Source organism: Jaculus jaculus, chromosome 1 (assembly GCF_020740685.1).
Source record: "Jaculus jaculus isolate mJacJac1 chromosome 1, mJacJac1.mat.Y.cur, whole genome shotgun sequence".
Taxonomy (NCBI): Eukaryota; Metazoa; Chordata; class Mammalia; order Rodentia; family Dipodidae; genus Jaculus; species Jaculus jaculus.
In genome coordinates this window covers 173,896,052-173,923,557 of record NC_059102.1, presented here as the reverse complement: position 1 = coordinate 173,923,557, position 27,506 = coordinate 173,896,052, and the positions used below count along the sequence as shown (strand labels likewise).

General features: G+C 37.7%; 2 protein-coding genes across 2 annotated transcripts; both read left to right on the top strand.

Annotated features, from left to right (window-relative positions):
- Nucleotides 1-7,370: 7,370 nt before the first annotated feature.
- Nucleotides 7,371-8,303, top strand: LOC101611047 (olfactory receptor 5W2-like). Its single transcript, XM_004667759.3, has one exon. The coding sequence runs from the start codon at nt 7,377-7,379 to the stop codon at nt 8,301-8,303; it is 927 nt and encodes a 308-aa protein (XP_004667816.2). The 5' UTR covers nt 7,371-7,376.
- Nucleotides 8,304-25,864: 17,561 nt separating this feature from the next.
- On the top strand, nt 25,865-26,797 carry LOC101596358 (olfactory receptor 5W2-like). The gene has a single exon (XM_004667646.3). The coding sequence runs from the start codon at nt 25,868-25,870 to the stop codon at nt 26,795-26,797; it is 930 nt and encodes a 309-aa protein (XP_004667703.2). The 5' UTR covers nt 25,865-25,867.
- The last annotated feature ends 709 nt before the right edge of the window (nt 26,798-27,506 follow it).

The following is a 27,506-nucleotide window of genomic DNA, read 5'->3' as shown; positions in this document are numbered from 1 at the left end:
ATCCTTCTGCAGATATATATCCAGTTTTCCCAACACCATTTGCTGAAGAGGCTGTCTCTTCTCCAATGAGTATTTTTGGCATTTTTATCAAATATCAGGTGGCTATAGCTACTTGGGCTTACATCTGGGTCCTCTATTATGTTCCACTGAACTACATGTCTGTTTTTGTGCCAGTACCATGCTGTTTTTGTTACTATGGCTCTGTAGTATAGGTTAAAATCACGTATGGTGATACCACCAGCCTCATTTTTGTTGCTCAGTATTATTTTAGATATTCGAGGTTTTCTGTGATTCCAAATGAATTTTTGGATTGTTTTTTCTATTTCCATGAAGAAAGCCTTTGGAATTTTGATAGGGATTTCATTAAATGTGTAGATTGCTTTAGGTAAGATTCCATTTTCACGATATTGATTCTTCCAATCCAGGAACAAGGGATGTTTCTCCACTTTCTAGTGTCTTCTGCAATTTCTCACTTGAGTGTTTTAAAGTTCTCATTGTAGAGATTCTTTACTTCCTTGGTTAGGTTTATTCCAAGGTACTTTATTTTTTTTGATGCAATTGTGAACGGGATTCTCTGATTTCATCCTCTGTGTTTTTGTTGATAGCATATATGAAGGCTACTGATTTCTGCGTATTTATTTTGTATTCTGCTACATTGCTGTAGGTTTTGATCAGCTCTAACAGTTTGCTAGTAGAGTCTTTAGGGTCCTTTATGTATAGAATCATGTCATCTGCAAATAATGATAACTTGATCTCTTCCTTTCCAATTTGTATCCCTTTTATGTGTGTCTCTTGCCTTATTGCTATGGCTAAGACTTCCAAAACTATATTAAATAAAAGTGGGGACAGTGGACACCCTTGTCTTGTTCCAGATTTTAGTGTAAAAGTTTCCAGTTTTCCCCATTTAGTAATATGTTGGCTGTAGGCTTGTCATAAATAGCCTTTATTATATTGAGATATGTTCCTTCTATTCCCAGTCTCTGTAGGACTTTTACCATGAAGGGATGTTGGATTTTGTCAAATGCTTTCTCTGTGTCTAATGAGATGATCATGTGATTTTTGTCCTTCAACCCGTTTATGTAATGTATTACATTTATAGATTTGCGTATGTTGACCCTTCCCTGCATGTCTGGGATAAAGCCTACTTGGTCAGGGTGAATGATCTTTTTGATATATTCTTGTATTCTGTTTGCCAATATTTTGTTGAGAATTTTTGCATCTATGTTCATGAGGGAGATTGGTCTGTAATTTTCTTTTTTTGTTCTATCTTTGCCTGTTTTTGGTATCAGGGTGATGCTGGCCTCATAGAAGAAGTTTGGTAGAATTCCTAGAAGGACACGTTTTATCAATGGAATGATCAAATATGATGAAATCACAATCAAATCTATATGCAGCAAACAAAGGTTCACCACAACTTATAAAACAAGACCTATTTGGTACTAAAACAGAAATAAACACCAATGCCATCATAGTTGGGCACTTCAGTAATCCACTATCATCAATAGACAGATAATCAAAGCATAAAATCAACAGGGAAATAAAAGAGCTGAACACCACCATAGATCAACTAGACCTAGCAGACATCTACCAAACTTTCCACCCCAAATCTACAGAATACACATTCTTCTCAGCAGCCTATAGCCTATATATTATGTAAAAGAGACCATATATTAGTCCAAGCATGCCTCCATAAATTCAGGTAAATTGAAGTTGCTTCCTGCATCATATCAGAATATAATGCTTTAAAGCTAGAAATAAACAAGAGACACATCAGGAACTTCAGCAGCACCTGAAAACTGAACAACATACTTTTAAACAATTTAAGTCTTATGGAAAAAAATCAAAAAAGAAATTGTAAAAATTCTAGAATTGAATGACAATGAAAACAATTTACCCAATTTATCGAACACTATGGAGACAGTCCTAAATGGGAATTCATACTATCATAACAAAAAATGGAGCAATCTCAAATTAATAACATATCTGTCCACCAAAGACATTGCTAAAACAAGAAGAATCCAACATTAAGAACTCCAGAAGGAAAGAAATAATCAAGTTCTGAGCAGAAGTTAATGAATTGTAAATGAAAAAGCCAATTTTTTAAATCTATGAGACAAAGAGCTGGTTCATGAAAAAATAAAAAGGATTGATAAACCCATAGCCAATTTGATTAAGAAAAAAATTTAAATAGATAGAAGTATTAAATTAAATCATAAATGAAAAAGAAGAGGTCACAATAGACACCATTGAAATTGAAGGAATCCTAAGGGCATACTTCCGAAACCTCTACTCCACAAAATTTGATGATCTAGACGAAATGAATAAATTCCTGGCCACATACCACATACCCAAACTAAACTCAGAGCGGATTAATCTCCTAAACAAATCTATCACATACATGGAAATTAAAAAAGCAAATCAAAAACCTCCCCCTAACTCCAAAAGAAAAGTCCAGAACCAGATGACTATTCAGCTGAATTATATGAAAGCTTCATTGAAGAACTGAAACCAATTTTTCTCAAAATGTTTCACATAATCAGAGAGTAAAGAATCTACCACAACTCCTTTTATGAAGCTTGCATCACTTTAGTACCAAAATCAGACAGAGATATAATAAGAAAAGAAACCTATGTGCCTATATCCCTGATAAATTAGATGCAAAGATCCTTGCCAACTGAAATGAAAAACACATCAAAAGTATTATCTACCTTGATCAAGTAAGATTCATCCCAAGGGTGCAAAGATGGTTCAATATGTAATACACCACATAAATAAACTTAACCATAAGAACCATATGATTATCTCTTTTGACACAAAGAAAGTCTTTGATAAAATATAACACCAATTCATAATCAAAACACTGCAGAAAATAGGCATGATGAATTTATATCTCAACACAATTAAGGCTTTATATAAGGCACCTAAAGCTCCAATCATACTTCATGGAGAAAGACTCCAGGAGTTCCCACTGAGATAAAGAACAAGATGGGTTCCCATTATCACCACTGCTCTTCAACACAGCAGTAGTAGTACAAGCCCAAACAATAAACCAGGGGAAAGATATAAAAATAAAAGGGGTACTAATTAGAAAGTGAAAAGTCAAATTAGTCCTATTTGCAGATGACATGATCTTATACATAAGCAACCTGAAAACCTCCATCTCAATACTTTTTTAAAAAATTTAATTTATTATTTTTCTTTTCAGCAAATACAGGCAGTTTGGTACCATTGTTTAGGCTCATCCATGATCTACCCCCTCCCAATGGACCCTTCTTGTTGAGGTATATGGGTCCTGCATTGTGGAGTTAGCCCACAGTTATTGGTACGATAAATGTCTCTGCATATCATGACCCAACATGTGACTCTGACATTCTTTCTGCCCCCTCTTCTGCAAAATTTCCCTGAGCCATGTAGGGTTCACTTTTGGTCTGCTTCAATGCTGAGGTGTTGACTTACTCTCCGTTGGAGAATCTGCTTCTCTTTTTCAGATAGATGCAGATCCTAAGGAGAGAGCTGCCCCTACATACCTCAAAAGGGGCCCGACAGAAACTAAGGACAATTGGCAAAACTAGCAAGGGTGATGTTTTCCTGATGAACCAGATACCAGCACAAAGGGGAAGGAGACCAACACAGAGAAAAATCAACTCCTACCAAATCAGAGAGCCAGAGCCTCAGAGGCCATCTCAATACTTTTAAAGGTGATTAATTTCTTCAGTAAAGTGGCAGTATACAAAATCAACACCCAAAATTCAGTAGCCTTTCTTTTCTTTTTTTCTTTTTTATTCTTTTTTATATTTATTTATTTATTTGAAAATGACAGAGAAAGAGGGAGGGAGAGAGAGAGAGAGAGAGAGAGAGAGAGAGAGAGAGAGAGAGAGGGAGAAAATGTGCAAGCCAGGGCCTCCAGCCACTGCAAATGAACTCCAGACGCGTGTGCCCCCTTGTGCATCTGGCTAAAGTGGGTCCTGGAGAATCGAGCTTTGAACCAGGGTCCTTAGGCTCCACAGACAAGTGCTTAACCATTAAGCCATCTCTCCAGACCATTCTTTTTTATTCTTTTGAGACAGTGTCTCGTGAATTTCAAGCTAGCCTTGTACTTGAACTTGAACTTCTGATCTCCTGCTTCAGCTTCCCAAGTACTAGAATTACGGACTTGCATCACCAAATCTGGAGCTGACACGTAAAATGGAATGACATGGCTGGAAGCCAGGAGAGAGTCAGTCCCCAGACAGTCAGCGTGTCTAGTGCCAGAAGGCGCTACATAGGCGACTGGGGGAAGTGACCAAGATCTGTCCAAGCAACACATTGTTTAACCTAAGTAGCAACAATTAACCGGATGTGATACCCATACAAGTGCAATAGTGGTACACAGCCATGGTGAGGAATCAATTGCTCTTGATTTGGCTAACTGATCCACTCAGTGGTACTAGACCCTTAGCTGGATCTGGGAAACAAGTCAGAACCATACCCAAACACAAGCCCACTCTACAATATCAAGCTACCATCAATCACGGGGTATAAGAGGGCCTACACCTATCAAACTGTCTATCAAAAAAGTAAGTGTTATCTCAATTTTCTGGGTGCTAACTCACTCTCCGTTGGAGAATCTGCTTCTCTTTTCCAGATAGATGCAGATCCTAAGAAGAGAGCTGCCCCAACATACCTCAGAAGGGGCCCAACTGAAACTAAGGACAACTGGCGAAATAAGCAAGGGTGATGTTTTCCTGTGAACTGGATACCAGCATAAAGGGGAAGGAGATCAATTCAGAGAAAAATCAACTCCTACCAAATCAGAAATTTGTTTTTAAACTGATTAAGTAGCTGTCTTCTCAACTGCCTTTTCCTTAATTGCTTATATGCTCATTTAGGAAAGCAAGTATTTCCTTAAAACAAGTCTTTGTTTAAGGATTAAATATTTTATTTTTAAGAAAATTGGAACTTTCTGTTTTACTAATTTCTATATTACTTACTAATAAGTTCTTTAAGTTTTTCTGCAAGTAATTGCCTCTATAGTAATGTTTGCTTCTCCTCTGCTGTCATTTCTGGTTTCCCTGTCATCTCTGAGCACTTACCCTAAACGTTCCATGCTTCACTACAGAGATATTTGCTCAAGCATGTTTATAGCTGCTCAGTTCATACTAGCTAAGAACTAGAATCAACCCAGGTGCTCATCAGTGGATAAATGGATAATGAAATTGTGATATATTTATACAGTGGGATTCTACTTAGCAGTAAGAAAAAATGATACAATGAAAATTGTGGAAAAATGGACAGATTGAAACAGATCATATTCAGTGAATTCACACAATCATAGATAAATGTTACATCTCACCAATCTGAGGTTCCTAACCTGGACCAGCTGGAGTTGCTGACATAGCTGACAGGCAACTCAAAGCCCAGGCAATAGGAATGGAAGGATTTGCGGGGAAGAGAAGGGGAAAGTGGTGAGAAACACAAATCTATATCCAAAATGAGCTGGTGCTATAGAAACGTTGTCTCCTACCCATATCTGATGGCTAGCCCCACAATGCACTACCCATATTCCCAAAGGAGAAGGGTCCCTGCAAGGGGGGGATGCAGAGAGGAGGCTAATGATGGTACCAACTTGACTGTATACACTGAGTACTAATAAAAAAAAACGATCAGTTCGAGGTCTGTCAGTTGTCAATACAGAACCAGGAGTAAGGGTGAAAATATAAGCCTTGGGTGAAGTTGTTGCAGTATTCCTATGGGAAAACCTAGCCAGAAATCTAATTAGCTACATCATACCAGAAAGAGTGAAGAAAGGGCCTGAAGAGATTTAAGTCCCAATAGTCCCTAGGTGAAGATAAATGTGATCAACTCATGATTCATGTAGCAGCAATAAGGACAGAAAGAAACTTCCATCTAAGGTAGGTAAAAATAGAAGAGAAAAAAGAAATCTTGCTTTCTTTCTAAAAATGATTTAATTTGAGGAATGGGTAAATAACTTTTATTTCAACATTAATTTAAATATTTTTCCATCCAATGCTGAATTTTCTCTGTAGACCTTTGTAAATTAGATTGTTGTCAACTATCATTCATGTAAAGATTGTGAAAGATTTGCATGCTTTGATATTAATCAAGACCCTACCTGTGGGGCTGGAGAGATGGCTTAGTGGTTAAGCGCTTGCCTGTGAAGCCTAAGGAGCCCGGTTTGAGGCTTGGTTCCCCAGGTCCCACGTTAGCCAGATGCACAAGGGGGCGCACGCGTCTGGAGTTCGTTTGCAGTGCTGGAAGCCCTGGCGCGCCCATTCTCTCTCTCTCCCTCTATCTGTCTTTCTCTCTGTGTCTGTCGCTCTCAAATAAATAAATAAATAAAATTTTAAAAAAATTAGAAAAAAAAAAAAAGACCCTACCTGTGATATACTACATGGACATTTGGAAATTGTTTCAGACATATTCAAATAGTGATAGATGATATACATTTCATTAATGACATCAATATATTTATTAAAGTTACATGTAGTACAAACCACACAATTTTAAGGAAATATATTACAATCCACATTGAGTATTTATATAGCAACACACAGCTCACCACATATGTACAAAAATACAAATTTATAACAGTGTTTTATTTGTGCTTTCTTATATTCTGTCAAATGGAAATGTCAATGTAAAATCCAAAATTAAGCAAAAATATTTGTTGTCATCTTTTGTTCCCACTTTTTTGTCACTTCTCCTTTAGTATTTCTCCTTTAGTATTTTTAGTATTTAGTATTTAGTATTTGTCATTTAAAAGCAATTGATATGATGAATATTGGCATATAATGGATGATGAATGATATAGACTTTTCAATAAATTATATTTCACATTGCAGCATGTGCTGTATAGACTGGCAACAGTATCATAATTACTTTCATTTATTTTAGGATAAGAAATAGAATTTCAAGTTATAAAAATTATGTGGAAAATTAATATGTAATTCATAGTGTAATAAATATAGTTAATAAAATCAGTGATCATTTTTGTTAAATGTATAACATGTTCAGCATGTAACTTATGGCTTGTCCTTAAATTTTATTTGTCCTTTTTTACTTTTGAAATCAGACTTTATTTTACTCACATCAATTGCCAAATAGTGACTGCCAGGTTCCAAGACAACTCATAAATATCAAAGTTATATAGAGATTTAGATTCAATGAGTACCAAATTCCTACATTACATTTTTACACAGACACACTGTTTTAAAAATGAATTTTTCTATACTATATTCATATTATGAAGAAAGATATTTAAAAATTAAAAAAAAAACATCCTGCTTTACAGACAACATTTTTTCATATATAGGAAAAGAAAATCTGACCTATCTTAGCTTTGATTTTAGAAATATTTACACAAGGAACAAAGAAGAATGGACACAGGAAACTGCTCCTCACTGACTGAATTCCTTCTCTTGGGCATTACCGACGACCCTGACATGAAAGTGGTTCTATTCATTGTGTTTCTTGGTGTTTATTTCACTACACTGCTGACAAATATTGGAATGATCTTTTTGATCAGAGTGGATCCCCAGCTCCAGACACCTATGTACATTTTCCTAAGCCACCTCTCTTTCTCTGACCTCTGCTACTCCAGTGCTATTGGGCCGAAGATGCTGGTAGACCTGCTTGCCAGGAGCAAATACATTCCCTTTTTGGGCTGTGTTCTGCAGTTCTTCACTTTCTGCATTTTCATAGATGCTGAGTGCATGCTGCTTGCAGTGATGGCCTATGATAGGTACAAAGCCATCAGTAACCCCTTGTTATACACAGTAGATATGTCCAGCATGGTATGCTACCGACTTTTGGCTGGTGTTTACACTGTGGCATTGGCTGATGCTTTGACACATACAACATTGACATTCCACTTATGTTTCTGCAAGTCCAATGAGATTAATCATTTCTTCTGTGATATCCCACCTGTGTTAGTTTTATCTTGTTCAGATACACAGGTCAATGAATTAGTGATTTTCACTGTTTTTGGTTTTATTGAATTTTGTACCATCTCCGGAGTTCTTGTCTCTTATTGTTACATCATCTCATCTGTCTTAAAGATTCGCTCTGTTGATGGGAGGTTCAAAGCTTTCTCTACCTGTACTTCCCACTTAAGTGCAGTTGCAATCTTCCAGGGAACTATGCTGTTCATGTATTTTAGACCAACTTCTGCATACTCCTTAGATCAAGATAAAGTAACTTCCCTTTTTTACACACTTGTGATTCCTATGATGAACCCTCTAATCTATACCCTGAGAAACAAGGATGTGAAAGAGGCTTTCCAAAGAGTAAAAAATAAAATATAGTTTAAATTATTGTGATATGTATATGTGTATATAATACATAACGTACCATGGTTACTATTTCTATAAAAGTATATCACATGACATATAAGAAACAAAGTTGTATCTCACAGTTAAATTTATAGAAGAAAAAACAACTAAGTGTTCACTTAACTTCCATGTTTAGAAAATGTTCCATACTAACAAGTATATTAGGTTTCACTGTTAGACTTCAGTAATTATGGGGTGCTAATCTGAGGAAATTTTACTAATATTTCAATTGAACAATTTTTATTTATTTTCTCTTCTATTCTGTTGTTTTAGTACTATGGACTGAACTCAGAGACTTGTGTATGCTAGTCATGTGATACAACAATGAAATTATCTTCAGTGGTCTATTCCATTTTAATAATACTAAGCTTTATGGAGTGTTTTCTAGTAACAGTTTAGTACTTTTATCTTTGTATTCTATCATAACTGCAGTAGACTATTCAGTGTTGATGTATCCAATAGAAGAAGCAAATATTTGAGAGATGGTTATCTGTGCTTCATGTGCAATATGAGGGCCTGAATGTGACTGAGACTTCCAGAAGCCACATAAGCAACTGGGCATGACCACACATGTCCCAGTCCTGTGGGGAATAGAAAAAGAATCTCTGGGGCTTGCAAATTGCAAGCTCTGAAGTAAGCAAGGAGTCACATTTGAAGAAAAAGCAGGTAGGTGAGTGATGGAGGAAGACAATTGACATCCTTTTGCTGCCACAGGAGAGTGCATATGGTGTAACATCAGCACATACACACAGGCATACACCACATGAACTACACACAGCATGCCATACATACTACACACATAAAAACATGACAAAGATTAGATAAGCACGCAAATAATTCAGTTACCCAGAAAACATTCTTTTGTAAAAAGATATTTTATTCATTTATTTATTTGGGGGGGGGGTGAAAAGAGAGAGATAGAGAGAGAAAATGGTGTGTCAGGGCCTCTAAATACTGCAAACAACCTCCAGACATATATGCCACCTTGTGCATCTGGGTTTACCTTGGTACTGGGGAATTGAACCTGGGTCCTTTGGCTTTGCCAACAAGCACCATAACCACTAAGAAATCTCTTCAGCCCCTGAAAAAAATGCTTAAAATATAGTTGTATTATCATACAGAGCAAAATCTTTAATGTGTAGGAGAAGGTGTTTCCTGGATGGAGTTATTTAGTCTCAGTTTTATGCAGGTTCATGCTGGGGAGAGGGAAGGATTCCATCCAAGATTTTGTAAGTATAGAATCCTTCAAATCACTAAATGTACCTGTTATTTCCTCCTTTCTGTGACAAAATAACTGACAGAAGCAGGTTAAAGAAGAGACTTTTACTCATGTTCCAGGCTGTGCCCTCCATCATGGTGAGGAAGGCATAGCAGTCCAAGTAGATTTGTCTATGGCAACAGGAGCTTGCAGCGCGGGCTTTACTCAGGACCTTGATCAGGAGACAGAGACCCGACAGGAATCGGGACTGGTGCAAAGCCTCAAATTCATGCCTAACACGACCTGCCACCACCAGCCATGCCTCCTTACCCACAAACTGAGCAACTTTTTGAAACAGTGTGACCAGTTGACAACCAAGTGTTAAAATCCATGAATCTGTGACAGGCATTGTAACATTCTTCTTATCTACAGTCTGGTCTTATAGCTCTGATCCTCTATACATATCTAAAACAAGATATATATCACATATGTATATGTGTGTGTGTGTGTGTAATTAAACATGTCATTTTTAAAGGTATGCGGGAATTGCAAGGAAAGTACAGACCAAAGCAAGAGGAAAACACATTTGAGTAAATACCAAACTCTCTGCCTTCATGTCCAGTATCTAGGGCTTGTGGTGGCATCATCTGAGCTCCAGCAGGCTTAGGTAGACCTGTTTCTGTCCTCTGTTGTCAGCAGCACACACCGGAAAACATTTGGACCAGCTTCACTTATCCTCAGAAGCTTACTTTAGCAGATCTCTCTCATTGATGGATGGCATCTCCACCTTCCTGAAGTTTCCCTTGAAACTTATGCTTCCTTCTTACATCATACAGGGAACTCCCAGGGCATCCCAGCAGGGAGTCTAAATAGGCTGTACCTTATCTGTAACATCAACTGTTTCTAAAATATGCCACTAAGATTAATTAACCCCTGTAGTTAATTATTTGAAAGTAGAGAGTATAATGACATGGAGGAATCCATGTGTCATGTGAAACATTTTTTCCCTGAGGACAAACACATATTTATTCATGCCACATAGGGTGCCGACAGAAAAAAAAAAGTATTATTGCACTAATACCAGTTTGTGAATAAATGGGTATTTTGGGGTAACTTACAGAGCCTGTTGGGCTGCTTTATAGGAGCATGGGTGACTCAAAGGCAGCTATAACATGGAAAAGCTCACCCCACAATAGGAGATGACTCACAGAAACTGCTTCTCTGTAGCTCACTGTGCAGCCTGTAGGCAGCCCATCGGGGAAGTCTTCAGCACTCTGAATTACTTGCAGGCTGCTCAGCAGGGCAGGTGGGAAAGTCTCTTCCTCAAGCAACATTTAAATGCTTAATGTCCTTAGGGAAAGCTCTTTTAAGTTTTAGCTCTCCCAGACTTTACCTCCTGAGTACCCTGCATCTGCAGCCTCCCCTTAAGACAAGATGTTTCAATTCATAAAAAAATTGCTTAAGGGCAGGAGAGATGGCTTAGTGGTTAAGTGCTTGCCTGTGAAACCTAAGGACCCTGGTTTGAGGCTCAATTCTCCAGGACCTACTTTAGCCAGATACACAAGGGGGCGCATGCGTCTGAAGTTTGTTTGCAGTGGCTGGAAGCCCTGGCGTGCCCATTCTCTCTCTCTTCTGTCTGCCTCTTTCTCTCTCTGACACTCTCAAATAAATAAAAATGAACAACAAAAATAATTTTAAAAATTTCTTAAAACACAGTCAGAGTCTTCCCCTCAACAGCTGTTCATGACTTCTATATCCTTAGGGAGTGGTCATGTGACCTTTTAAGTTTCAGGTCTCCCAGGATTGTTGACCTCTTGACCCCTTCCTCCCAATAAGAAGGAAGATTTCTTTTTTAAAAAAAAAAAAAAATTAAATTTAATTAAATAGTTTTGTATTCAGTAAATACACCCAGTTTGGTACCATTTTTAGGCTCATCCGTGACCTACCCCCTCCCATTGGCCCCTCCTTGTTGAGGTATATGGGTCATGAATTGTAGAATTAGATGACAGTTATGGGTAAGATAAATGTCTCTGCATATCAGACCCAACATGTGGCTCTGACATTCTTTCCTGCCCCTCTTCTGCAAAATTTACCTGAGCCATGTTGGGTTCATTTTTGGTCTGCTTCAGGGATGAGGTATTGGTGGCCTCTGGAGCTCTGGCTCTCTGATTTGGTAGGAGTTGATTTTTTTCTGTGTTGATCTCCTTCCCACTTGTGTTGGTATCCAGTACATCAGGGAAACAGCACTCTTGCTTGTTTTGCCAATTTTTCTTAGTTTCAACTGGGGCCCTATTGAGGTATGATGGGATGGCTCTCTCCTTAGGATCTACATCTAACTGAAAAAAAGAAGCAGATTCTTTAATGGAGAGTAGCTTAGCACCAGGACAAATGAGATAACTCTTACTTTCTTTATAGAGAATTTAATAGGTGTAGACCCTCTTGTAGCCCATGATTGTTGGCATCTTGATAGTAGAGAGTGGGCTAAAGTTTGGATATGGTTCTGACTTGTTTCCCAGCTCTAGCTGTGGGTCACATACCACTGAGGGAATCCGTTAGACAAATCAAGAGCAGTTGGTTCCCAACCATGGCTATGTGCCACTATTTCACTTGTGTGGGCATCACAACAGGTTATTTGCTGCTACGTAGGTTAGATCATGAGTTGCTTGGACAGATATTGCTCATTTTCCCCTAGTCGCCCATGTAGCACCTTCTGGCACTAGATGCACTGACTGTCTGGGGACTGACTCTCTTCCAATTCTAGCCATGCCTTTCCATTTTATATGTCAACCACATAAGGTGTCTTCAGAAGTAGGGTCTTACCACTAACCTTTGGTGGGTCATCAGTACTCTAACAGAAATCTGTTTTTCTTTTAGGAATCCTTGCAAGTCTCTCTGATCAAAAGCTCATTGTGGATGATAGCCACATGCTCGTACTGGCAGTTATAGGTCAGTGCCCCCTAAGAGAAGGAGGAACAACATAACTAATATACAAGAATTAGAGAGAAGAGAGAGAGTGGGGAGAGGGAGATGGAGGGAGGGAAGATGTTGAAGATTAAGGTAAGTCTTCATCATTTCCTCTCCAGTGTCTTGTAGGTAGTTCAGTTGTTCCCTGTAAGGGCCTGGTGCAGGTTCAGCCATTTGGTCTGCCTTTTTGGAAGTAGAATCTTGGCATACCATTGCCATTTGGTTCTAGTTTTGTGTTTCCCACCCCTTCGATGCCCTTCCCTCCCTCCCCATCCATCCTAGTGTCTAGCTTGCTGGGGACGTAAGGTATCTTGGGTAGATTCAGGTTAGGTGGTTTGTAAGGATTTTGTTCAGGATCTTTGCATCTAAGTTCATTAGAGAAATAGGCTGGTAGTTTTCTTTTCTTGTGGCACCTCTGCCTGGTTTTGGAGTTAGGGTGATACTAGCTTCATAAAAGGAGTTGGGTAGCTTTCCCTGTTCTCAAATTATGTGGCATAGTCTGAGGAAGATTGGTTTGAGTTCTTTCATGAAGTTTGATAGAATTCAGCTGGGAAGCCATCTGGTCCTGGACTCTTCTTTTTGGGAAGGTTTTTTTATTACTCTTTCAATCTCCATGAGTGTGATGGGTTCATTGAGGTGATTAATCTGCTCTGAATTTAGTTTTGATAGATGGTATGTGTCCAGGAATTTATCCATCTCCTCCACATTATCCAGTTTTGTGGAGTAGAGGTTTTTGAAATAAGTCCTGATGATTCTCCCAATTTCACTTATGTCTGTTGTGATCTCTCCTTTTTCATTTTGAATTATGTTAATTTGAAGCTTTTCCTTTTTTTGCTTGATCAAATTGGCCAGGGGTTTGTCAATGTTGTTTATGTTTATGTCACTGTTGCTCTTTGTTTTGTCAATTGTCTTGTTTCCTTGGATTCCCATTCATTAATTTCTGCTCTGATTTTAATTATTTATTTCCTTCTGGAGCTCTTTGGGTTGGATTTTTCTTGTTTTTCCAGCCTTTAGGTAGACGTTTAGACTATTGATTTTGGATCTTTCTGTTTTTTCTTTTTATGAAGTCATTGAGTACTATGAATTTTCCCTGAGGACCTCCTTCCTTGTGTCCCATAAGTTTTGGTATGATGTTTTCTCATTGCCATTTAATTCCAGAAATTTTGCAATTTCATTTTTTTTATTTCATCCTCTATCCATTTGTTGCTTAAAAGTGTGCTGTTCAGTTTCCAGGTGCCGTTGGGATTCTTCGAGTGTCTTTTGTTGTTGATTTCTAGCAATATAGCATTGTGATCTGATATCATGCAGGGAATTATGTCAATCTTCCTAAATATGTGCAGGCAGGCTTTGTGACCCACTATATGGTTGATTTTAGAGAATGTTCCATGGGCTGCTGAGAAGGATGTGTAGTTTGTAGACTTGGGATGGTAAGTTCTGTAGATGTCCATTACGTCTTGTTTTGTTGAGCTCTCTTACTTCCCTGTGGACTTTCAGTTTGGATGATCTGTCTGTTACTGATAATGGTGTATTGAAGTCCCCAGCAATGATGGTATTGGTGGTTATTTCTGTTTTATTGTCAAGAAGGTTTTGTTTTATTTCTGTGGTGCCCCTGTGTTTGCTGCATACAGATTTATGATTGTAATATCCTCTTGATGGATCATTCCCTTGATAAATAGGAAGTAGCCTTCTTTGTCTTTTTTGATTATTTTTGGTTTGAAGTCTATTTTATTTGATATTAATATAGCCACACCTGCTTGTTTCTTATTCCCATTTGCTTGGAATATTGTTTTCCACCCTGTCACCCTGAGGAGGTATCTGTCTTTAGTAGTGAGGTGGGTTTTTTGAAGGCAACAGATTGAGGGGTCTAATTTTTTGATCCATCCTGTTAGTTTGTGTCTCTTTATGGGTGAATTAAGGCCATTAATATTTAGAGTAATGACTGTGAAATTTGATTTGATTCCCTCCATATTGTGATGGTAGATGTGTGTTTTCATGGACTTTGAAGTTGTTTGTGTCTATTTTGAGTTTGGTTATTGTGATCTGCTTCTTGTATGTATTTGAACCATGAAACTTCAGCATTCATTCCCCAGTGGCAGCACAGCAATAGAGCAGATCAAAGGTACAGCTGCACAGCACAACATGGAGGGATCAAGGCAGGCACTCAGCATTGGTGAGATTGGAAGCCACCCAAAAAGGTAGCACAGGTGCACAGTCCTTTAAGAGCTAATGTCCCTTTCCTTGTCAGGGCAGATTATGGGGTATATATTCTTGGTTGGCTTTACCATTTTCAAATAACCCATATTTGGGTGTTGAATTTTATTGCCACTAGTGCTTTCATATATATAGGGCCTTTGTTTTTTGCTTCTGTCATTATTGAGGACAAGGTCTGATCCAGATCCAGGTTGACCTGGAACTCAGTTCAGAACAGAAATCTCTATCTCCCAGCTGACAAGATTAAGCATGTAGAACAACACACACCTTTAGAGATTTTGACTTTATCTGACTATCTGTTTTAATCCCCACAATTGCATACTTTGTGCTGGTTTTTATTCATTGTGTATGTTACTTGGTTGAAGTTTAGAATTTGCCAGTAAATTATTCCAGCCAGTCCACTAGAATACTTGCTTAGCAAACAAACTCAAAACCTAGGATTACTTCTGTGGCTTGTTTGGCAATCAAGAGCTACACCTGGCACCTTGATCTCATATCCTGAGGGTGTACATGTCATGGCTGATAACATTGCAGATAAGTAGAAAACCCAAGCATCAAATCAATTCAGGATGCCAAAATTGCTACACTATAATACAAGAAACTCAAAGAATCAAGACAATACAGTCCTACCAAAAACTATAAATCCATCAGAAATGATCACCAATGAGACTGTTTTAGATGCAGTGCCTGGCAAAGATTTCAAAAAAAAAAAAAAAAAAAATGGTGGTATCTATCCTGAAAGAAATAAGAGAAAAAATGAAGGGAATCAAAGAAGAAAAAGAGGAATTAAAGAAGAAAACAAACTTCTGAAAGAGAACACAGGAAATCAGCTTAATGAAATAAAGAGGTCATTACAAGACATGAGTAAGAAAATAGAAATACTGCAGAAAAAAAAGGCTGCAATCCTGGCTCTGAAGAACACAGCCAAAAAAGTAAAATAAATAAATAAATAAATTAATTAATTAAAAAAATAAAAATAAAAACAACTCTGTAGAAAGTCTCACCAGTAGAATGGATGAAGGAGAGAACAGAATATCTAAACTAGAAGAGCACTTGGCAAATCTAATACAGTCCAACAAAGAGAAAGACAAGCTAATAGCAAGGTATGAACTGGAAATTCAAGATACCTGGGACACTATGAAAAGAGCAAGCATAAGAATTCAGGGAATAACAAGGAGAAAAATTTTGACCCCGAGGCTTAGTAGGTGTTTTCAACAAAATCCTAGAAGAAAGTTTTCCTCAAATTAGGAAAGAAATACCAATGAAGATACCAAAAACTTTTAAAATAACAAACAGATAAAATCTGGAAAGAAACTCTCCTACCCATGTTATAATTAAACTAAAAACCAAAGAAAATATATTGAAAGCAGTTAGAGAGAAGAAGTAAGTCATGTAGAAAGGCAAGCCCATCAGAATAACTTCAGATTACTCAACACAAACTATAAAATCCAGAAGAGTTTGGAATGATGTATTTCAAGTTCTGAAAGAGAACAAATGTCAACCAAGATTATTTTATCCTGCAAAGCACTCTATCCAAATTGATGGAGACATAAGTACACTCCACAATAAAAACAGGCTAAAGGAATTTATGACAACTAAACCAGCTCTACATAAAATACTTAAAGAAATTTTTAATGCCAAAGAGAGAGCAAAACACACACAACACAAAATAGGAAAAAAAATAAACCGCACTCAAATAACAGTTAAAACAAACAAGTAAAGGGAAAGTAGGAAACACTACAAAATAAGAAAAATGACAAGAATAAATGAATACCTCTCAATAATAACTCTTAATAGCAATGGCCTCAATGCACCATCCAAAAGACACAGGTTTGCAGATTGGAGTAAAAGGAAGTATCCTGTCATCTGTTGCTTACCAAGTCAGAGAGCCAGAGCCCCAGGGGCCCCCAACACCTCATCACTGAAGCAGACCAAAAATGAACCCAACATGGCTCAGGGAAATTTTGTGGAAGAGGGGGTAGAAGAATGTCAGAGCCACATGTTGGGTCATGATATGCAGAGACATTTATCATACCAATAACTGTGGGCTAACTCCACAATGCACGAGCCATATACCTCAACAAGGAGGGGCCATTTGAGAGGGGGTAGGTCACAGATGAGCCTAATAATGGTACCAAACTGCCTGTACTTGCAGAATAGAAAACTAATTAAAAAAAAAAAAAAAGATAGACACTGCCACAGGGTGAGAAGATGGAAAATAGTATTTCAAGAAAATGGGCCTAGGAAACAAGCAGGGCCTTCTATCCTAATCTCTGATATGACAGTTTTCAAATGAGCATTAGTGAAGAAAGATAAAGAAGGTCAATTTTTACTGATTAAAGGAACACTCCATCAGGAGGACATTGCAATCCTAAACATATATGCACCTAACATGGGGCTCCCAGTTTCATCAAAAACAAACAAACAAACAAAAAAAAACCAAAAAACTATTAGACATAAGGTCACAGATAACATCAAATGCAATTATAGTGGGAGACTTCAGTACCCCACTCTCATCAATAAACAGGTAATTCCGGCAAAAAAAATAAACAGAGAGACATCTGAATTAAATGATCTCATGGAACAAATGGATCTAACAGATATCTACAGAGCATTCCATCCAAATGCTGCAGAATATACATTTTTCTCAACAGCACATGGAACATTCTCTAAAATAGACCATATATTAGGACACGAAGCAAATCTCCATACTTATAGGAAACTTGAAATATTACCTTGTACTTTATCTGACCATAATGGTATTAAACTGCAAATCAGCAAGCAGAAAAGCCACAGAGCATACAGAAATCCATGGAGACAAAACAGTACACTATTGAATGAACAGTGTGTCACTGAAGAAATCAAAAAGGAAATCAATAAATTCATAGAATCAAATGATGATGATAATACAACTTGCCAAATCCTTTGGGACACAATAAAAGCAGTCTCAAGAGGGAAATTTATAGCTCGAATTTGCCTATATTAAGAAATTAGAGAGTTCACAAATAAAAATAATTAATGCTCCACCTTTATGCCTTGGAGAAAGAAGAACAAGGAAAACCAAAAAGCAGTAGATGAGAAGAAATCATATAGATTAGGGCAGAAATTAATGAAATAGAACCAAAAAACAGTCCAAAGAACCAACAAAACAAAGAGTTGGTTCTTTGAAAGGATAAACAAGATTGATAAACCCTTAGCAAATTTGTCCAGAAGAAAGAAAGAAGAGACAAAAATTAATAAAATTAGAGATGAAAAAGGCACCATTACAACAGATACCAGACATGCTTTAAGAATATATATTCCTCTAAGTTTGAAAATCTGAAAGAAATGGATGATTTTCTTGATTCATATGATCAACCAAAACTAAATCAAGATGAGATAAATCATCTAAATAGACATATAGTATGTACAGAGATTTAAGCCTTATAAAAAGACTCACAACTAAAAAGAGCCCAGGTCCAGATGGATTCACTGGCTAATTTTACAAGAGATTTATGGAAGAACTATCACGAATGCTTCTCAAACTTTTCCATAAAATAGAAAACGAAGGAATTCTACCAAACTCTTTCTATGAAGCCAGCATCACCCTCATACAAAAACCAGGCAAAGAAAGAACAACAAAAAAGAAAATTATAGACCAGTCTCTCTCATGAACATAGATGCAAAAATTCTGAACAAAATATTGGCAAACAGAATATAAGAATATATCAAAAAGATTAGTCACCCCAACCAAGTTGGCTTTACCTCACGGATGCTGGGATGGTTCAACATATGCAAATCAGTAAATGTAATACATCATATAAATGGTCTGAAGGAAGTTTTCAGTGATTAATTAATGACTTTTGCTACTACTGGAATATAAACCTTATCATCAAATAAACAATGGACTTGTAATGAGATTGCAAGTATCTAAGTGTGTAAAAAGGTATCATAATGGGATTTCTGGCCAAGATGGTGACCTCCTAGCTAGAAAGGCAAGACATTAAGGGTTTTCTGGGTCTTCTTATCAGAGGGAGGGCACAGACAGGGGGTGGGGACAGGGAATTGTGGACCCCTTGTGGGCGGGTAGACCACTGCCTAACACCAAATAGCCGTTTCAGCCTGCCACTGCAGCCCCGCAGACCACCACTGCCGTGCCCACCTCCGCACTCAAATCCCTTGCTGATCCCTGCGTGCAGAAGCTTAAACTGCTCTGCACACTTGCCCACATTACTGTTCAGCGAGCCCAGTCCCACAGCAACTGCTTCACAAGGCCAGACTGTGTCTCTCGCTTGCGCCAGCTCAGGTGCCCTCCATTACCTGTCTACCACACCCACCATCCTACATTCTCCTGTGGTGGGGGAGCACAGACCGTTTCCAGGTCCCAGTGTTTCCAGCCAGAGTTTGGGATGCTTCAGGGCTTGGTACCTCAGTCCCCCTCCAAGCTTGAACACAGGAAGCTTTGGCGCATTACTGCTTGAGAATTCAGGCAAATTTGGTGCCCCTGTCAGGCAGTAGATAGGTGTCTTTGGCAAGTGGGAACCAAAGCCCAGGCTGCTTGGCAACTGCCCCAGGCTGCCAAAGATTCCCATTGTGCTAGAGCCCAGGCTGATCCACCCACCTACCTGCCCATACACTGTCATGGGCAGACCACAGCACAAAAGAAATAACATGAAAAATCAAATGCAAGAAAACCCAGTTAGACCACCCAGTCCTACAATGAGTGCATAGAGCCAAAACATAGAAAAGTTTTTAGGATTAGAACATCAAGTGGAAGCTATGAGCAATGCAACTCTGACCAACTACTGGTAGAACTTACAGGAAAGCAACAAAGGACATATAATCATGGGGATGCTATCATCACTAAGCGAGAATAATTTAATAAGAAATTAGAATGAGTTCAAAGATGGTAAGAGTTTTGAGGAAGAATGAAAAAAGGAGACCTAAAAAACCACTGGCCATACTAAATGAAGACATAAAGAAATGTAAGGATGAATTCCAAGAATCATCAAGAAAATCAGAAAATGATATGAAAAGGGAGCTTGACAGAGCAATGGAAATGATACATAGAAAGTAGTAGAAAATGCAAACTTAATCAAACAAGTCCAAAACTCTCTAGAGGCTCTCAAGAATAGAGTCAGTGAAGTGGAGGATAGAAACTCTGATCTGGAAGACAAGATGGATATGGCAGATATGGCATATAAGATATGGCAGGGATCAAATCAAACCTCACAGTCATTACCCTAAATATTAATGGCCTTAATTTACCCATCAAGAGACACAAATTAACAGGATGGATCAAAAAATTAGACCCCTCAATCTGTTGCCTTCAAGAAACCCACTAAAGACAGATACCTCCTTGGGGTAAAAGGGTGGAAGACAATTTTCCAAGCAAATGGGAATAAGAAACAAGCAGGTGTAGCTATATTAATATCAGATAAAATAGACTTCAAATCAAAAATAATCAAAAAAGACAAAAAATGCCACTTCCTACTACTCAAGGGAATGATCCATCAGGAGGATATTATAATCATAAATTTGCATGCACCAAACACAGAGGCAACACAGTTCATAAAAAAATAACCTACTTGGCAATAAAACAGAAATAACCACCAACACCATCATAGCTAGGGATTCAATACACCATTATCAGTAATAGACATATCATCCAAACTGAAACTCAACAGGGAAGTAAGAGAGCTCAACAAAACCATACAGCACTTAGATGTAATGGACAGCTACAGAACTTTCTATCCAAAATCCACAGACTACCCATTCTTCTCAGCAGCCCATGGAACATTCTCTAAAATAGACCATATACTGGGTTGCTAAGTCTGCCTCCACATATTTAGGAAGGCTGACATAATTCCATGCATGATATCAGATCATAATGCTATATTGCTAGAAATCAACAACAAAAGACCCTCCAAGAATCCCAAAGGCATCTGGAAACTGAATAGCACACTTTTAAACAACAAATAGATAGTGGATGAAATAAAAAATTGAAATTTCAAAATTTCTGAAATTGAATGACAAAGAGAACACATCATACCAAAACTTATGGGACACAATGAAGGTGGTCCTCAGGGGAAAATTCATAGCACTCAATGCCTTCATCAAAAAGACAGAAAGATCCCAAATCAATAATGGAACCATCCACCTAAAGGCACTGGTAAAACAAGAAAAATCCAACCCAAAGAGTTCCAGAAGGAAAGAAATAATTAAAATCAGAGCAGAAATTAATGAATTGGAAACCAAGGAAACAATTAAGGCAATTGACAAAACAAAGCGCTGCTTCTTTGAAAAAATAAACAAGATTGACAAACCTCTGGCCAATTTGATCAAGCAAAAAAAGGAGAGGCTTTAAATCAACAAAACTCAAAATGAAAAAGGAGAGATCACAACGGACATAAGTGAAACTGGAAGAATCATCAGGACTTATTTCAAAAACCTCTACTCCACAAAACTGGAAAATGTGGAGGAGATGGATAAATTCCTGGACATATGCCATCTATCAGAGCTAAACTCAGAGCAGATTAATCATATCAATGAGCCCATAACACTGATGGAGATTGAAAAAGTAATAAAAAAAAACCTCCCCCAAAAGAAGAGTCCAGGACCAGATGGCTTCTCAGCTGAATTCTATCAAACCTTCATGGAAGAGCTCAAACCAATCTTCCTAAAACTGTGCCACACAATTGAAGAACAGAGAAATCTACCCAACTCCTTTTATGAATCTAGTATCACCCTAATTCCAAAACCATGCAGAGATGCCACAAGAAAAGAAAACTACTGGTCTATTTCCCTAATGAACTTAGATGCATAGATCCTGAACAAAATACTTACAAAACAAATCCAACAACATATCAAAAACATGATCCACCATGTCCCAGTGGGATTTATCCCAGGAACACAAGGGTGGTTCAACATACGAAAATCTGTCAGTGTAATACACCACATAAACAAGGTTAAACATAAAAACCACATGATCGTTTTGATAGATTCAGAAAAGGCCTTTGAAAAGATACAACATCACTTCATGATCAAAACATTGGAGAGAATTGGCTTGGTTGGTTCATATCTTAACATAATAGAGGCAATATACAAAGATCCGAAGGCCCAAATAATAGTTAATGGAGAGAGACTAGAGGAATTCCCATTAAGATCAGGAACAAGACAGGGTTGTGCTCTCTCACCTCTGCTTTTCAGTATAGTACTGGAAGTCCTAGCTCAAGCAATAAGACAGGGGAAGGAAATAAAAGGGAGGAATGGATCCTGGGTCCATAGTTGTGGGACTATGTACCTAATATTTCTCACCTTATATCACAGTGTAAGAATGAGCAGAGTGAACAGGAATTGGGGTGGATGTAGCAATCCTCATCTTAAATGTTCAACAACCTTCCAAATCACTGCCACCAGCTGTTGACCAAGTGTTCAAACATGAGTGTTGGGGTACATTTCACATTCCAATCACAACATGTTTTCCCACATTTACCTTTAAAAAACCTTCTTATAAGTAGATATCAGACATTATTAAGCATTAAGGAAATCAAATATACTATGTATTGACTAAAATTAAAATGGGCTACAGCATTTAGAACAGTGAAAATGGAAATCACTCAGAGGATGCATATTCTAGAGGGATAGTTTGCTTTATGATTTCTTTCATATATATCTGAGAAGTGTTCAAAAGAAGTAATATGCTTGTTTTTTATAAATGCATTGGTGTTTTTATTGTCAGGGCTCCCAAATTATTTCAATGATTGATGTTACTTATTTTTGAATGGGCGCAGATATTACCTCTGAGAGCTATGAATTTATTCCTTTTCTCAGAGCCCTTACTCCAATGAGAGTGACACGTGAAATGCAGTGCAGCTATGTAAGTCAACATTCCTTGTCACTGTCAAACAATTTCTGACATGGGCATCTTCAGACAGAAATAATTTGTTTTGGTCTCTGTTCAAGTTTTTGTCACTAGTGGCACAGCTGACTTTGTGGGACAGAGTTGTTCATTTTGTTACCAGAAGCAAACAGAAGGAAGACAGGAAGGTGCAAATGCAGTATGTACCCAGTTAACAAAATCAGTGAAATTAAGCTGATACTGAACTTGAATGCCTCCTCTCTCTCTGTTGGCTAGCTGCAGATAAAAATCAACTGTCTTAAAGGCAGTGAACACTGTGAGCCACATAACTAGTGTGGCAAGCAAGATAAACCCATCCATGCAATAGGTTTGTGACCTTTCAGGGGATAACAAACTGCTCTTTCATTAGATTTGAGAGCCCTTCCAAGGGAGAGGGATTTTCCACCTGGTACTGAAAACCTACTTCTATCTACGGTTTGATAGTTTATATTCCCTAAGGGGGAAACCACTGTTATTTGGCTACATGCATGTATTGTGCCCATCAAATTACCCTCTAAATACTCATGATTAAGCTCACAGAGTAGTGTGTTTCTCATATTTTTGACCAGAGAAGCTTCTTTTGCACATGACAATGACTACTGGGGAGACTAAAATCTCATCAAAGCGCTGACAGTTAAACACTCAGTATTAAACAAGACATGTATATCACAACTTCCAAGGCTCTAGGGGACATTGTGGAAGAAGTTGTAGAAAGAACTTAAGAAACAGGGGATGGCGGGATTGGTTTGGAGCACTGTAACCTGTACATGAGGTAGCCCTTATATTAGTGACCTCCACTGGCTGATGTTACTCTCACAGTATTGGACTTATCAGCTTGTGTCATGGAGCTGAAGGAAGGCAAAAATAAAAGAACATAGTAGAAGTACTGGTTGGAGGCAGAGGGGGCTGAATGGAAAGGGTACAGGGGAGAGGGTATATGGGAATGTTTGCATAGAGATATGTAAACATATATACACATGTATATAATAACAAATGTGTATAATAACAAACATAAAATTGTCAATAACAGAAATTAAATAGTTCTCATTGATTTTAATGGTTAATCCATGTTGTTAATTTGACAGGATTTAGAACCACCATGGAAACAAATCTCTGTCCATAACTATGAAGGATTAGACTAGGTTAATGTAGTTGAAAATATACTCCCTCAATATAGACCGGGCATGTGCTCTTGTTGGTGATTCTCAGGATTATAACTGGGCTACAACCTACACTGAGCTGTTGGTGAGGGAGGTCCAAATTCTCCCTAAAATAATTCTGACCATTGCCAAAGTATTTGGTTAACTGACAGAGCTAAAAATTAAGCCCTTTTGCTGAACACACCACAGACTGCCATTGCAGGACACTGAGGGACCATATTGGAACTCAGAGGAAACTCAGTCCTCTCCTGGTAGACCCTTGTGATGCAAGAAAGTGCTATGAGCTTGCTAGGAAATAAATACCACCAACAGCATGAATAAGTAGGGGTCTGTACAAGTGGCACACAGCCTGTGTGGGCAACCAGTGCCTTCTGAATGGATATGAGCCTTACTGAATGAGAAAGTACTCATACCTGTTACTGGGAACCAAATCATAACTCCAGGAACCTCATGACTCCAGAAGGATGCTACCAGCAGTCTCTGAATTAATAGAGTGGGCATACATATCAAAAATCTCTCAAATCACTATGCATATCCCCCTTAGTCAAAGCTGCTCTCCCCTTGGTTGAAGTTTCTGTTTAATTTTACAGATGGCAGAAAATAATGGAGAGATACAAGATCCATTAGTATGACAAACAAAAATATCTGACTGCCTTCCTGGACATGTCACCTATACCACAAAGACCAGGGCCAAAGGGAAAGTTGCAAAAGAAGCACTGACAGAATATTGTTGTCACTGCTACCTTGACAACCAGCTTCAGGGACACAGTGGCAGACATAGTGGTTAATCAAAACACATTGAAGTAGTAGATACCCAAAGGCTAAAGAGAACTCAGCACAAAATCAGACTTCTAACAGACCCTCCAAGACTCAGAGAATATTTTGGAATAGGGGGCAGGAAGATGATAAGAGCTGTAGGGGGGAAGAAATGTCCTAAATTATAACCCCCACTGTGGTAGTTTCAATGTATGCCCTCCACACTCTCAGTTGTTTTCTTAAAGTTTGTAACTTGGGTCGCAGACACCTGGATGGAGGACATGTCTCTAGGGGTAGATCCTAGGGTCCCACACAAAAGTGTGCTTGAGGGCAGTTTTCTTTAGATCTGTATGAATTTGACTGCCATTATTAGTCTTGTATAATGATTGTAGCAGTTTGACATACTTATTTACATTAATCAATAAGCACAACTTAACTACTCCCTTTTAAAATGTCATATCTCTGCTGAGGTAAATCACATAAAATTTGTTCTAATTTTATTAGAATGATAGCAAACATTATATATTACATATGTCAATACACATTTGTAACACACACCATAATATTTAAGGAAATTTCAATGAAAAACTATACCTGCACTTTCATGCAGCAACAGAGAGACACATTAACATCCTGTCACATACACATAAAAATTATCATGTAGTCACAGTCATTACAACTTAAATATTTGCTAATTCATGTTCTACTTTCAATTAAATTAAAATAAGAAAAATCTCTTTATCATTTCTATTTGTTTTGTTTAGGTACTCTATCATTTGACCCGATGATACAGAAAATTAAGAAAGTTATGTATACTAGTAATAATGAGGGATAAAATAGTTTTAAAAAATATAAGTCATTTTCAGCACTATAGAACCCAAAACAGTATTATGATAATTTCAATGAGTTATCTGATAATTGGTTTTTATATTTAATTTAGAAAGAATAATGCAATTGATGTAGTAAAATGCAATACCTACTATCCTTCTAGCCAAGAACATGAAATGTTCAGTCTTTTGGTTCCTCCCTTAATTTGACATTTCCTTTATATCACTTCAGACCTTAAATTAGCTTTTGTTTTACTCAGATCCACTGTGTAATAAGGACAGATGGAGATAAATCACATAGATCCTAAATTACATATGTACATTGTGATTCTGTATGTGGGAGTCTCCTGCATTACAATGTTTATTGACATGACAAAAAATTAGTATGCCTGGTGACTGAGTATATTCTTAGTGTGTTCCTTAAGAATTAAATCATGTTGTGCTTTACATGTAATATTTCTGCTCACTTAGAAAATAATCAAACACTAACCATTCATTGCATTGAGGATTTTTGTTTCCATTTAGACCAAGAACAAAGAAGAATGGACAAAGGAAACTGTTCTGTAACTGAGTTCCTTCTTTTAGGAATTACCAATGACCCTGACATAAAAGTGGTTCTATTCATTGTGTTTCTAGGTGTTTATCTCACTATTCTGCTAACAAATATTGGCATGATCATTTTGATCAGAATGGATCGTCAGCTCCACACACCCATGTACTTTTTCCTCAGCCAGCTCTCTTTCTCTGATCTCTGCTACTCCACTGCGGTTGGGCCCAAGATGCTAGTGGACTTGCTGGCCAGGAACAATTCTATTCCATTTGCTGGCTGTGCTCTGCAACTCTTAATTGTCTGTGTCTTTATAGACATTGAGTGCATGCTGCTGGCAGTGATGGCCTTTGACCGCTACCAGGCCATCAGCAACCCTTTGCTGTACACAGTGAAGATGTCCACCAGGGTGTGCTCTCAATTTTCACTTGGAATTTTTCTAGTGGCAACTATTGATGGTTTGATACATACAACATTGGCATTTTGCTTATGTTTCTGTGGGTCTAATGAAATTCATCATTTCTTCTGTGATTTACCCCCACTTTTGCTCCTTTCCTGTTCTGACACACAAGTGAATGAGCTGGTGTTATTCACACTTTATGGTTTCATTGAACTGAGCACTATTTCCGGAGTTCTTTTCTCCTATTGTTACATCATCTCATCAGTCCTAAAGATCCGCTCTGCTGGAGGGCAATACAAAGCTTTCTCCACCTGTGCATCTCACTTAACTGCAGTTGTGATTTTCCAGGGCACAATTCTCTTCATGTATTTCAGGCCAAGTTCTGCTTACTCTCTAGACCAAGACAAAATGACATCACTTTTTTATCTCCTTATCATTCCCATGATGAACCCTCTCATTTACAGTCTACGTAACAAGGATGTGAACAATTCCTTGACAAAACTAAGGAATAAAGGGTGGTTATAAAATTTCTTACACATATGCAAATATATACAGAATGGTTGTTGGATTTATATTGTGCAATATGCAGAAAATAATGATCACATTGTTTATAAAAATAATGTCTGTACTAAAGTCGATCTTGAAAATGTGTTTGATACCTCCATTACTGTGTCAAATTAACATGCGATACTCCTTTCTTGAAACTTTCCTATTCATTTTGACAATGTAAAATCATGTTTGTTCATTGTCTCATTATATTTCAGCTGTAATATGATATACTTTTGCACAATTAGGTATTCTGAGCTTTATTAAAAATAAGATATGAGAGAGGAGTCCATGAAAAGGTAAAAATAAAAGGTAAAAGAGTTGGGAAAAGACAGATTAAGGCATGTAGTATAAAAGCAGAAAGGTGTGAGGTGACAAGGACATTAAGAAAGCACAGGGTAAGGGAAAAATGTTTTTGAAAGCTCTATACTAAAACCTAACTCATTGTACGTTAAATAAATTTTGAGATTCAATAGTTAATTTAGTGATGAGGCTTGTATTTAAGTGGAGTAAATGACTGACAAGTACACAAAACATCATGTTAGCCCTAAATGAATGCTAACTTTAACAAAACTCTGCCTTAACACACATGGATAATGTTCTCCTTGGATGGAGTTACCCATTCTGTGATGTGAATATTTGCATGTGAGGATATGAATGAACTCTATTACATGGCGCCTAATTAATG